Source organism: Umbelopsis ramanniana (assembly GCF_025399195.1).
Source record: "Umbelopsis ramanniana AG unplaced genomic scaffold K450scaffold_12, whole genome shotgun sequence".
NCBI classification, from domain to species: domain Eukaryota; kingdom Fungi; phylum Mucoromycota; class Umbelopsidomycetes; order Umbelopsidales; family Umbelopsidaceae; genus Umbelopsis; species Umbelopsis ramanniana.
Genome location: NW_026252098.1, coordinates 331,814 through 343,417, shown reverse-complemented (window position 1 = coordinate 343,417; position 11,604 = coordinate 331,814). Strand labels below are relative to the sequence as shown.

General features: G+C 42.6%; 3 protein-coding genes across 3 annotated transcripts; 2 read left to right on the top strand and 1 right to left on the bottom strand.

Moving 5' to 3' along the window:
- Positions 1-666: 666 nt before the first annotated feature.
- K450DRAFT_197380 (uncharacterized protein) lies at positions 667-5,789 on the top strand (the record flags this gene model as incomplete). Its single annotated transcript, XM_051584541.1, has 17 exons — positions 667-1,164; positions 1,232-1,423; positions 1,484-1,663; positions 1,728-1,906; positions 1,987-2,128; positions 2,190-2,316; positions 2,344-2,486; positions 2,563-2,913; positions 2,985-3,062; positions 3,130-3,288; positions 3,354-4,027; positions 4,095-4,509; positions 4,544-4,779; positions 4,828-4,946; positions 5,020-5,231; positions 5,298-5,432; positions 5,502-5,789. The coding sequence occupies 17 exons, from the start codon at positions 667-669 to the stop codon at positions 5,787-5,789; spliced, it is 4,128 nt and encodes a 1,375-aa protein (XP_051446996.1).
- A 202-nt stretch (positions 5,790-5,991) lies between these two features.
- Positions 5,992-7,169, top strand: K450DRAFT_230275 (uncharacterized protein). The gene has a single exon (XM_051587226.1). The coding sequence runs from the start codon at positions 6,016-6,018 to the stop codon at positions 7,063-7,065; it is 1,050 nt and encodes a 349-aa protein (XP_051446995.1). The 5' UTR covers positions 5,992-6,015; the 3' UTR covers positions 7,066-7,169.
- On the bottom strand, positions 7,170-11,506 carry K450DRAFT_230264 (uncharacterized protein). Its single transcript, XM_051587225.1, has 12 exons — positions 11,333-11,506; positions 11,175-11,256; positions 10,944-11,030; positions 10,829-10,880; positions 10,466-10,762; positions 9,892-10,399; positions 9,517-9,828; positions 8,647-9,446; positions 8,460-8,577; positions 7,956-8,386; positions 7,399-7,872; positions 7,170-7,321 (listed from the first exon to the last, which is right to left on the bottom strand). The coding sequence occupies exons 1-12, from the start codon at positions 11,478-11,480 to the stop codon at positions 7,274-7,276; spliced, it is 3,357 nt and encodes a 1,118-aa protein (XP_051446994.1). The 5' UTR covers positions 11,481-11,506; the 3' UTR covers positions 7,170-7,273.
- Positions 11,507-11,604: the final 98 nt, after the last annotated feature.

The following is an 11,604-nucleotide window of genomic DNA, read 5'->3' as shown; positions in this document are numbered from 1 at the left end:
TACTATCTTCATCTTTGCCATTATATTTTTCAATATGTCACTTCCTTGCGTGAAGCATGTTGTCCGTTGTGGAAAGCAGGCGATCCTGGTGTTAACATAGTAGTTCAAGAGCATTACTTCGCATACCCTTCAATTAGATATTTATAAAGCAAATTTACGCGCTGCTTATATTGTGCAGATAACTTTTCAATCTATATAAAACCTTGCGTCTGATATAATTGAGACAGCATGTTATAGACGCGAATAGTGGAGAGATAGCTTGAAAGATAGTGCAGGATGTTTAGTACATTACCAGTGCTTGGGCTAACTGGTACTCCTCGCTACGAGACAAAATAATTTTCGAGAGCTACCTTTTGCCATCCCACGCGCTCGACTTACTGACCTCACGCGCTTTGAATAAAACACTCAAAAAGCGACTACCGCCGTCTATCGCAAGGCGATAGCTTGAAAATTGCGCTCAGCTCTTCTCTTTGCCTTTTTCACAGATAGCTGTAATGCAAATCATTTATAAGTGATAGCTGTCCAATATGGACTCTTGCAACGAGATTCTTCCCAGCTCGTCACGTCCACATTAAACCAAAAAATTTATTCAAAAGCCGCCAATTCAAATTCCATACACGCGAACAGCTGGTCTGCGCGATACTCGATTACCACCCCAAGCTCTACATGGTGCAACCTGCCTACAAAAGGAGGGCAATCGACGATAGTCCCGAGTCTGATTTTCAGCAACTGGAAGGGTTGGAGATCGTAGAAGCAAATAAAGAAGTCGCCGTACCTGACTCCCATTGCGTCCATGAACAGAACGGTAGTCAGCTGCCAGAATTACAAAGTACTATGGCAGCCGAAGTAAGCACGGATGCGAAGATATCCATCACAGTCAGCAAGGTTGAAACAGATTCGCAAACCAATTCGCAGTTCCTAGCTGTTCAAGACAACATACCAGAGCCTCCAAAAACACCGCAAAGGCAAATATCTAGCCAACCGCCTGCAACACCTCGCTCTCAGCGTAGTCAGAGAATGGTGAGCGATTTCTCCAACAGGAGTGAACCTCAGAAATCTCCTACTCCTGAAGAAGAGGTAAAGCCTCGAATGGTCATGACACGTATGGTGCTCAATAACTTTAAATCTTATGCCGGCCGTCAAAATATTGGACCATTTCATAAAGTAAGACAAACGACTTGTGCTATACAGCGATATATATACCGAAAACTAACATGAGTGGAACATAAAGTCTTTCAGTGCTGTTGTTGGACCGAACGGATCAGGAAAATCTAATGTTATAGACGCACTGCTGTTTGTCTTTGGTTATAGAGCAAACAAAATGCGTCAAGGCAAATTGTCAGAACTGATTCATAACTCGGCTTCTTATCCAGACCTTGATATGTGCTCTGTGGAAGTACATTTTCAAGAGATTTATGATAAGGTATGTTCCTTTCATCTTGTGATAAATTTCTGGATGTGCCACTCACAGCCCGCTCCGTAGCCTGGATCTGAAGAATACACCGTGGTCGACAATTCCCAATTGATAGTGTCCCGCCAGGCTTTTCGAAATAATAGCAGCAAATATTACATCAACTCTAAAACCAGTTCATTCACTGAGGTTACTACTCTTCTCAAGGCACGTGGCATCGACTTGGATCATAAGCGATTCTTGATTCTCCAGGTAAATGATTCAAGACATCTGAGTGAAAAGTAAAGGGATTGGATTATTAATATTTTCAACGTAGGGTGAAGTTGAATCTATTGCGTTGATGAAACCAAAAGCAAAAGACGACCATGATGAAGGATTGCTAGAGTATCTAGAGGATATTGTTGGAACCACAAAGTACAAGGACGCTATTGAAAAAAGCAATATCGAATTGGACCGGTTGAACGACGAGCGAACAGAGAAGCTGAATCGTGTGAAGTATGTTGAGAAGGAGAAGAACAGCTTGGAGGTACTTACATTTCTTCCCACATGATGGCGTGATATTCTCGATTAACTAGGTTTCATTCCTCACAGGCTAAAAAAATCGAAGCTGAGAATTACTTGAGGAACGAAAATGAACTGGCTCGTAAAAAGAATCAGTTATATCAAATGCATCTTATGGAAGCAAACGAGAATGTCGAAATCTCGAAGAGAGCTGTGGTAAGTGGAAGGTATCTAGGAGTAGATCATTGTTGTAAATCTTAACCAAACAATATTACAGAACGATTTGTTGGAGCGTATGGCTGCAGAAGAACAAAAGCATTCAAGTATCAAGGAGGAAGTTGAAGTTCTTGACAAAAAGTATCAGAAGACAAAGAAAGAATATGAAGTACGCACAGCATTGTTGGGTATGGCAATGAGCACACGCTAATCAGGGTTTATTTTGAAGCTTGCCGAGAAAGAAACAAGTGCGATCAACAGTAAACTGGCAAAGTTTGAGCGAGACGACGTGCAGCTGCAAGAGCGCAAGAAGCATCTAACAAATAAACAGAAGAAGGTGAACACTGCGCTAGCAACGGTAAGAGGTTTTTTTTCTTTTAAAAAAAGATTTCGTCCACCTTGACGCTAATATAAATTGAATATCGACGCTATAGGATAAACATTCGCAAGCTGATGCAGAAAATCGAATGAAAAACAGTACTGATGAGATAGAGAATCGAAAGAAAGAGTTGGAGGATCTCGAAGAACAACTGCAAGTCGAAGAAAAAGAACTCGATATCATTAATCAAGAGTTGAAGGGTAAAACCGACGTCTTTGTTCAACAGATTGAAGAACATCAGCTGGCACTTGCTCCATGGACCGAAAAAATTAACGAAAAGAAGCATATCATTGATGTCAAAAAATCCGAACGAGACATCTTCAGTGAAAGAATTACAGCTGGTAAAAAGGCAGTCGAAAGTGGTGAGCAGGAATTGGCGTCCATTGAAGAATCCCATAAATCCAAGGTATGTATAGTGTTATATAATAGTCACATTTAACAAGTGTACTGATCCTCTTTACTAACATCTCATATCAGCTATCTGAGTTCAAAGAGCTAAAAGTTAGCATACAGGATATGCAGCAAGACTTGGGAAAGCTCGAAAAGAAAATACAGGTATGCAACGGTGGATTGGAGCTATTATGGGCGATTTACAGCAATATTTAATCTATGTCCAATATAGACTTTTGAGCCACAAGAACGTACTATTCGACATTCTTTGAGTGGGGCAAGGCAAAAGGCTGATGAAGCTCGAGCAGTAATGCAGCAATCACAATCTAGAGGCAAAGTTTTAGATGGTTTGATCCGGTTGAGGGATTCAGGAGATGTGAAGGGGATTCAGGTAATGACTGGTAATAAGTCTTAGACTTTTTAAGGTTTAGAACATGTATTCATCTTGTATATTAGGATCGACTTGGCAACCTAGGTGTCATTGATGACAAGTACGATATCGCTATCTCGACGGCTTGCCCCGCGTTGGAAAACATTGTGGTTGACAATGTGGAGACAGGACAAAAGTGCATCGAGCATCTGCGTAAGAACAATCTTGGAAGAGCTGTGTTTACTCTGCTCGATCAGACTGGAAACAAGGATATGGGTAGAATACAAACGCCAGAGAACGTGCCTCGACTATTTGACCTTGTTCGGCCTAAAGAAGCAAGATTTGCCGCAGCATTCTACAGTGTCATGCAAGACACACTTGTTGCTGACAACGTTCAGCAGGCGAACCGAATCGCTTATGGCAGGAAGCGATGGCGAGTTGTCACTTTGGATGGCAAATTGATTGAGAAATCAGGTGCAATGACCGGTGGAGGTTCACGCCCTCAACGGGGTGCTATGAGCTCAACTTTCAAGCGAGACGATATCACGCCAGAAATGGTTGCCAATCTCGAGCGAGAGCGAGACAAACTAGACAAAGAACTCCGTTCACTGTTGGATAAGCGACGAACTACAGAAAGCAACCTAAATGAGAAAAAGGAAAATCTCCCAAGGATGCAAATGGATATGGAGAAATTGGATATGGAATTGAAAAGTTTAGATAAGCGAAAAAATGACACAAGGAAGCGATTAGTCGAACTGAGGTATACCTATTGCAAAAATCTCTTACCATCATGTGTATTCGTCAAAGTCTCACCAAACATTTTGCAGGGCAAATGCTAAACCAGATCCAGCTAACGTCAAACGGCACGAGCAGATCCAAGGTGAAATAGAGGAACTCACGGCAGAAGTTGACCACCTGAAAGAGCAGACTGCGCAATTGGAGGATACCATCAAAGAGCTGCATCGAAAAATCATGGAAGCTGGAGGTATCAAACTGCGATTCCAAAAAGCCAAAGTCGACGGTGTAAAGGAACAAATAGATTTGTTAAACGACAGAATCACAAAGTCCATTGTCTCAAAGTCAAAAGCTGAAAAAGATGCCACCAGGTTTGCCAAAAGTATCATTAGACAGCAGCAGCAAGTTGAGGAGATGGATGCTCAGCTAGAGGATTTGACCAAGCAAATCGACGAGAATTCCAAGGTAGCTAACGAAATTCGAACAAATGCTGAAGAATCTCAGAACGTAAGTGCATTTTATGGTATACTGAACTCGTCAGCATTTGAGACAAGGAGATAACATAATGTCATTCCAGATTATGGACAGCAAAAAAGCCAACCTTGAAGAGCTGAAGGAAGAACTGGACACCAAGACAGATATCATCAGCAAAATCAGGGCAGTAGAAATTGAAATAAAGAACCAAACCGAAGATTATCAAAAGGCACTTGGAGATAATAAGCGAAAAGCGGAACATTGGCAAGATCAAATTTCCAAGTTGACACTACAGAGAATTTGGTAAGATTATGAAAGTGATCATAATGTATATGGAGTGCCAGCTAACAGTGTAATTCAAAGGAATGAAAGCGACGAGGAGCTTATTTTACCCGATTATAGCCGAGAAGAATTGAAAGCTATGCAGGATGCCAAACAAAGGCTGAAGGCTGATGTAGCGGAACTAGAAGGTTTGTCCTTTGGCTGTCTTCGGTTCATGATATGGCAGTGACTAAAATCTATCTTTCTACTTGGAACACATAGCCTTTGTACAAGCCGCTAAGCCAAACTTATCGGTGTTAGAAGAGTACCGACGACGAGAACAGGAGTACAGTGAACGTGCACATGACCTTGCGGAAGTTACACGTCTAAGAGATACGGTTAAAGCTGAACAGGATAATTTGATGAAAGCGCGCTTGGATGAATTCATGCAAGGATTTAACATCATTACCCAGAAATTGAAGGAAATGTATCAGGTAAGGCGGTAGAACGGTTGAGTCATAAAAGGTAAATTCAAATATTTATGCCAATTGGTACCTTAGATGATCACACTCGGCGGCAATGCCGAACTAGAACTTGTCGACAGTCTGGATCCATTCTCGGAAGGAATTGTTTTCAGTGTGATGCCTCCAAAGAAAAGCTGGAAGAACATCGCAAATCTTTCTGGAGGAGAGAAGGTGAGTGATGCCCATACTTTGCGGAAGGTTGCGACAGCTATTCATACTATTTCTCTTCAATGTCCATAGACTTTGAGCTCTCTCGCCCTCGTATTTGCACTTCATCACTTCAAGCCAACTCCACTTTATGTTATGGATGAAATTGATGCAGCACTCGATTTCCGAAACGTATCTATTGTTGCCAACTATATTAAGGAAAGAACCAAAAACGCACAGTTCGTCATCATTAGTTTACGAAACAATATGTTCGAATTGGCTGACCGCCTGGTGGGCATTTACAAGACGGATAACTGCACCAAGAGTGTTGCTGTAAACCCCCATAGAATTTCAATGTTAGCTCAAGGAGATGCAGTATAGCTAAACGATGTAAAATAATAAAAAAGCCGGTTGCCAAGCGACCAGGTCACAATGAGTCACCTTATTGGGCTCTAGTGGGACTGTGTGGCAAAGCGGGAAATCATGTGCCACTTCCAAGTGGCGTAGTCCAATATTGGAAAATTACCATTTATAAAGGTAATATCAACCGTCTACTGAGTCATTTTTCACTTTTTGATAGATTTACTTTTCAACATACCCTTACACTATGACAAGCGACTCCATGGCAGCATTTCCGCGATACAGACGGCATATCATTGATATCCGTTCAGGAGTCGAGCGCCTACAAATAATGAATCCAACCAACGGTTACTTGGCGTTTAGCTTCAGGTCTTTGAATGAACAATCATGGACGGTCTTTCCCTCCTCAGGAATCATCGAACCAACAGCCAACGCAACCATTGAAATCAAGATTAAAAACCTCACCAAGTTCTCCAATAGAACGTACCAGTTCAAACTGCAGTGGATTGAAGTCAAGCGTACTGGATTGATTGCCAACTACGTGGAGAAGAATAAGCAACAATTCAGCCTTGAACGAACTCCCAGCAATCTGCTGAGTATTTTGTTGGCGCAGGATCTTCACGAAGAGTCCATGATTCAGGAACGATTGCTATGTGTAAATCTGTCGACTAATATCAAAGATGAATACCTAAAGCAAGCGTCCTCAGCATCGTCCGTGCGTCGATACCAGCTAAAAGCAGTACCGCAGTCAGCGTCCAGGAATGTCGAATTAAATGCTGCTTTGCCAATTTTATTTTCCACCACCAGACCTTCCGGAAAGACATCAATACTTTCGCTGCGGAATGTGGCAAAGGACTCAATCTTAGTTTACAAAATCCTCGTGTACGGCAAACAGCGTCCTTTATTTTCTGTACATAATAGCTGGGGAATCATCCAACCCGACAGCCGAACCACCATTCAATTCAAGTCACATGGTGACACTGGTATCAAAACTCAAGGAGGTCTTTTCAAAATGCTTTGGTGTCTCATCCCACTGAAAGGAGAGATAGGAGAATGGATTGGGGAAAATGTACATAACAACTCGCATCAACTGCAAGAAATTCAAGCTCGGTTTCCCGGAGTTCGAGTAAATACGGCAATGCTCCGAACTACCTTATTAGCAGACAACGCCGAGGCTCAAATGGACGACAGACACGTAGCCAAGGACATCAAGAGCTCGCCGAAAACCAACTCTAATCGAAAGCTAGTACTTAAATGTGTGATGGGAAAATCCCTTGGCATATACCAGTGGCAGTAATTTTAGTCATAACAAATGTACCATAGTTTAACAGATTACCATCAGACGTGGTGTGTATAGCGCACCTGTAAAGCAATATAATCATAAATCGCCCATCTCCACTGGCCTGATGTAGTGGGATGTAATTATTTATTTCACGTTATGTAGACATATTTGCCAATAGTTACTACATGTTGAAGGGGAACGGGTATGCTTATATCTAAAAAGTCTATTCTGAAATCTCCTGTAGTCCTTTGCGTACGGCCAGCACCGAATCCTATGACAACAAATTAATACCGCAGTTCTATTGGAAAAATAAAAATAAAAAGTAGTATCACACGGATGTAAACTTACGACAATGACAGCATCCACACCATATGACTGCTGAGCCTTCGCATTAACCACCTCGTTATTCAAAACACCATACGTAAACAACAGTAATCCAGTCTGTTTGATAACCTTGGCCATCCTTGGTGCAGCCAAAATAGGCTCGCTAGCCGTGACGATACCCAATAGGTCAGCACCTTTTGCGAATCGAATGGCCTCTTGAATGGAGTTGCAACGCACATCTGCCATAGGAAGTGTTCCGGCGTCGGTAAGGAAGAATACTGGATAATTTGGCTGCTTCATGTTGACAAGGAGCGCAATATCAGGGTGAAAGGATGAAAAGATAATTTTTCGATCTGCATGTGTATGTTCGTAGACGCATTCTAGAATAGTATCCACAAACAAGTTTAGTTCCTGGACGTATTGTAGATCATCCTGTTCGGCTTCATCCACCATAGGGTATTTGACCTCAATATTGAAACCAATGTCTTTTGGCACTTGCTGTCAAATGGTAGGAAAGTTTAGTCTTCATCCTACTACTAATCAATTCTAACAATGTTCTAAATAAAAACAATATGACTTACACGAAAAATTTCTGCCAATGTCGTGAATGGTGCTTGAATACTCTCCGGACCGTTGCCTTTCACCTTGCCTGTTTTGTTGGTCTTTGTCAGGTCCAATCTCTTGGAAGCCGAGGAACGGTCACTTTTGCCTCCTGGAAGTGCACTCAAACTGTTTGATCGGTTGATTCTGCTCTTGGCAATAGGATTATCAGGTAATGCTGACATAGTATCCAAAATATTTTCATCAGTATTGCTGGCTGCATTGGCAGTGGGTACAATACTTCCTTTTCTATCGCTCGTGACGCCTTGATGGTATTCTTTAATATGTCCAGATGGACGCAAATTGAGAAATTGCTCAGCGCTGACAGCATTTATAGGAATGTCAAATCCAGATTCAGTGAGTGTCCAGTCATGGTAAATGACCGGTACTAGATCCTTAGTAAGCTGTACATCTACCGAATTAGAAGGAATGTTATTTCAAGTTCCAAACATAATGAAAGGTACATGACTGTAAGACACACATACCAAATTCGACATACTCTGCACCGAGAGAAGCGGCTGTTACAAAGGATAGTACTGTGTTTTCTCCAACCTGAAGCCGGGATGCTCGCTTATTCATTCCCAAACCACGATGACCAATAACCTTTAAACAGCATATTAACACACACGCACAGAAAATACATTGGAAACATAAAATTTGGATAGAGCATACCTTAGTATCAACAGATTTGTAATAAGTTTGTCGGCTGCCAATCTTCATGTGTGGATGCTCAAATGGAGTCACAACTAGGTATTCAGCACCCAAGGAACCGACAAACTCGAGCGATTTGGTGTCAATGAGAGGAACTGTAAGTTGACCTCTCAGGGGCAAGCTAGTTTCGCCGTATCGGTTTTGGCCCGGTCTTTGGGATGTGATTTGGTCGCTGGCGAGTAAAGCTGTTCCTCTGGCAACCAGCTCCCGTTTATACGCTCCAAGAGTAGGGACAACGTCAAACTTCAATACAACCTTGTGAGGCTCTGTAGTAAACAACACAATAGGTTCCGGACGTTCAGATATACCGTAATTCTGGCTATCCGGAGGCGGCAAATCGATGATAGGGAACTCGCCAGTTGCGTTGGTGGCTGAGACGACGATGGACAGAGCTTCGCCGGTTTGCAAAAGAGATTGCTCCAAATTTACAAACTTGGTACAAAGTTGGTTTCTAACGTCATTGGAGCCAAGAGTAACAATGACCATGGTTTGACCTTTGAGATATTTGTGGCCGTACACCCTTACTGCATTTGTGGCAGAGTCCTTACGCTGCCTCTTTTCAGGCACGGGAATATACTTTGATCCAGCATGGTTCGAATCTCCATTCGTCGCTACACTGGCGGGTTTCAGCAATTCTGATAGAGTCGTAAATCCTCGGAAAATGGCATGTTCATGAGCATTCCATCCTTCAAAATCCACAAGGTTGATATCTGCACCATAAGCAACAAGTTTTTCCACAACACTCGCATTTCCTTCGATAGCTATCACCAAAAATCACAACTGTTAGTTGCTGTATAGATACGGCACAATCGAGTTGATGAATATATTTACCAGCTACCATCAGTGGTGTATATCCATTCACAGTATCTTGAACATTGATGTCAGCTTTCGTCAGAGGTTCCCTCAGAAGAGCTTCAATGCAGTCGACATGACCATTACGTGCAGCGAAATAGAGCGGTGTTTCTCCATCTTCATCTTTCATTTCCAAGTTCGCGCCAACTTCAATAAGCAATTTGGTCAATCTCGCGTTCCCTATTTTGCATGCAATGGCAAGAGGGGATTGGCACCAGGAATCATGAGGGAAGTTGGTACTACGAGGAAGCTCTTGATTCGTAATGTTGAACTCTTCAAATGTTGAGGAAGCTTGGAGGATGTTTAAGAATCTTGCAACGCCAGCTTATTTTTCAAAGACGTACAAATACTCACGATTAAGGGCATTATCGATATCCTTGATATCTCCCCGCGCAATGAGGACTCGGGTGGCTTCAGTCCTTCCATTCAAGATAGCATAGAACAATGGGCTGTAGCCTTCGTGGTCCACCCAGAAGCGACTGGTAAAGTTTTGATTTTCGCTGTATTCTCCATTGGCAACCGAATGTTGTAAAAGGACGTCCGCGATACGAGCAAATCCATACATTGCAGCATAGTGCAACGGTTTCCTATGCAATATATCCGATTGACTGGTCAAGCTACCATTATGCCTGAGCAAAATCTCAATGAGAGTGATTGTCTCCAAGCTAGGATCAACAGGTGATGTTCTAGCAACGGTAGGTACCTGCTCAATCAGCTGTCCTCCTTGGATACAAAGCTTATGAAGTAAGTTGCGCTCGTTCACATCGTCATGACTCGCTGGACTAGCTCCTAAATCAAGTAGAAAGCTTACAACGTCCAGCGACATACATTTGCAAGCAACCTCCAGAAGCTTGTTGAGCAGCTACATTCATAAATTTGCAGCGTGAGCTCGAGCATCGCGAGATATAAGCCACACCCCTGTCCATACCTGTCGGCGATATCGGCTATCGGTCTCCTGAAATTGGCATCCAGCAAGTATCGATTGGACTTTTTTGGTATCATCGTCTCCAATAGCCGCATTTAACTGTTCCATCTCGGTCTTGTTGAGTAGTTCTTCTTTATTGCGGCTAGTCAGAGAATTGTCGGCAAACGCGCCGGTAATACCCGCTCTCTCAACTTGCTGTCCCGTCCCGTCAACATTTTTAGTGAACACATTTATCCACAGCAAAATTGTATCCATCTTGTCCTTCAGCTCTATGTATGTCGCAAATGGTAATACATCAACCTAAGAAGTTCGAAATGGGGTTAGCGATATTTTTTGTAAGAATGACAGCATTTGTCGACAGCTAACCTTGGTTTCTAAATAAGCGCTGCGAGTTACCAGTTTCAGCCGCTTGTCCAACCTGTAATATGCATTTCAACATTGCCAGCTCCATATGATGGTTGTTATGGAAATAAAGATTTACTTTTTCAAAATCTTCCCAAAGCCCTTGTTATTGAGTTCCGCGAACCACATCAACTTGTTCAACTGATCGAGAGTTTCCTTCAGGGCACTAACGAACTGAGAATTAGCATGTGGATCATCCAGCGGGCTTTGATCTTGGGGAGCCAGTAGAAATTCAGATTGGTACACTGGTGTCTGTATTGAGTGCACGTTGGCTGAATCATGGTGCTTGAACTTTTCGCTCAATACCCACAGTCGACGGTCAATCTCCCCACGCTTATAGGTATAGAAACCGTTCACTTTTTCCAGTTCTCTATCCAGTGCAAAGAATATGGCTAGAGAAGGTTCAGACGATATTCCATGAACGCAGACAAGAACCTACGCATGACGATCACTAATATGTTTCCGTACCTGCCACACTGTCATCACATGCTTGTTGTTGACCAACTCTGTATTCTTCAGCAGCGCGGTTAACGCGCTTCTTCAGAGCTTTGTAGTTGATGTAATTCCTGGACCACTCTGGGATCTGGTTTTTCAATAAAGTCTTTCCAAACTTCATGATATGGCGTCGGTGAAGGGTAGAAGAAGAAGGAGCAAGTGAGTTGACAGTGACGAATGAAACATTTCATATGTGACTGGGAGGCCGTTTGTGGTTTCCAAGCGCCTGATCGGAGTTTCCACAT

Excerpts from the sequence above, each read along its gene's own strand:
- K450DRAFT_230264 (XM_051587225.1), bottom strand. The coding sequence starts at position 11,480 with ATGAAGTTTGGAAAGACTTTATTGAAAAACCAGATCCCAGAGTGGTCC. Across the intron at positions 11,257-11,332 it reads ATGTGATGACAGTGTGGCAG|CCATATTCTTTGCACTGGAT; the intron begins GTACGGAAACAT and ends AACCTTCTCTAG. Across the intron at positions 10,400-10,465 it reads ATAGCCGATATCGCCGACAG|CTGCTCAACAAGCTTCTGGA; the intron begins GTATGGACAGGG and ends TTATGAATGTAG.
- K450DRAFT_230275 (XM_051587226.1), top strand. The coding sequence starts at position 6,016 with ATGACAAGCGACTCCATGGCAGCATTTCCGCGATACAGACGGCATATC.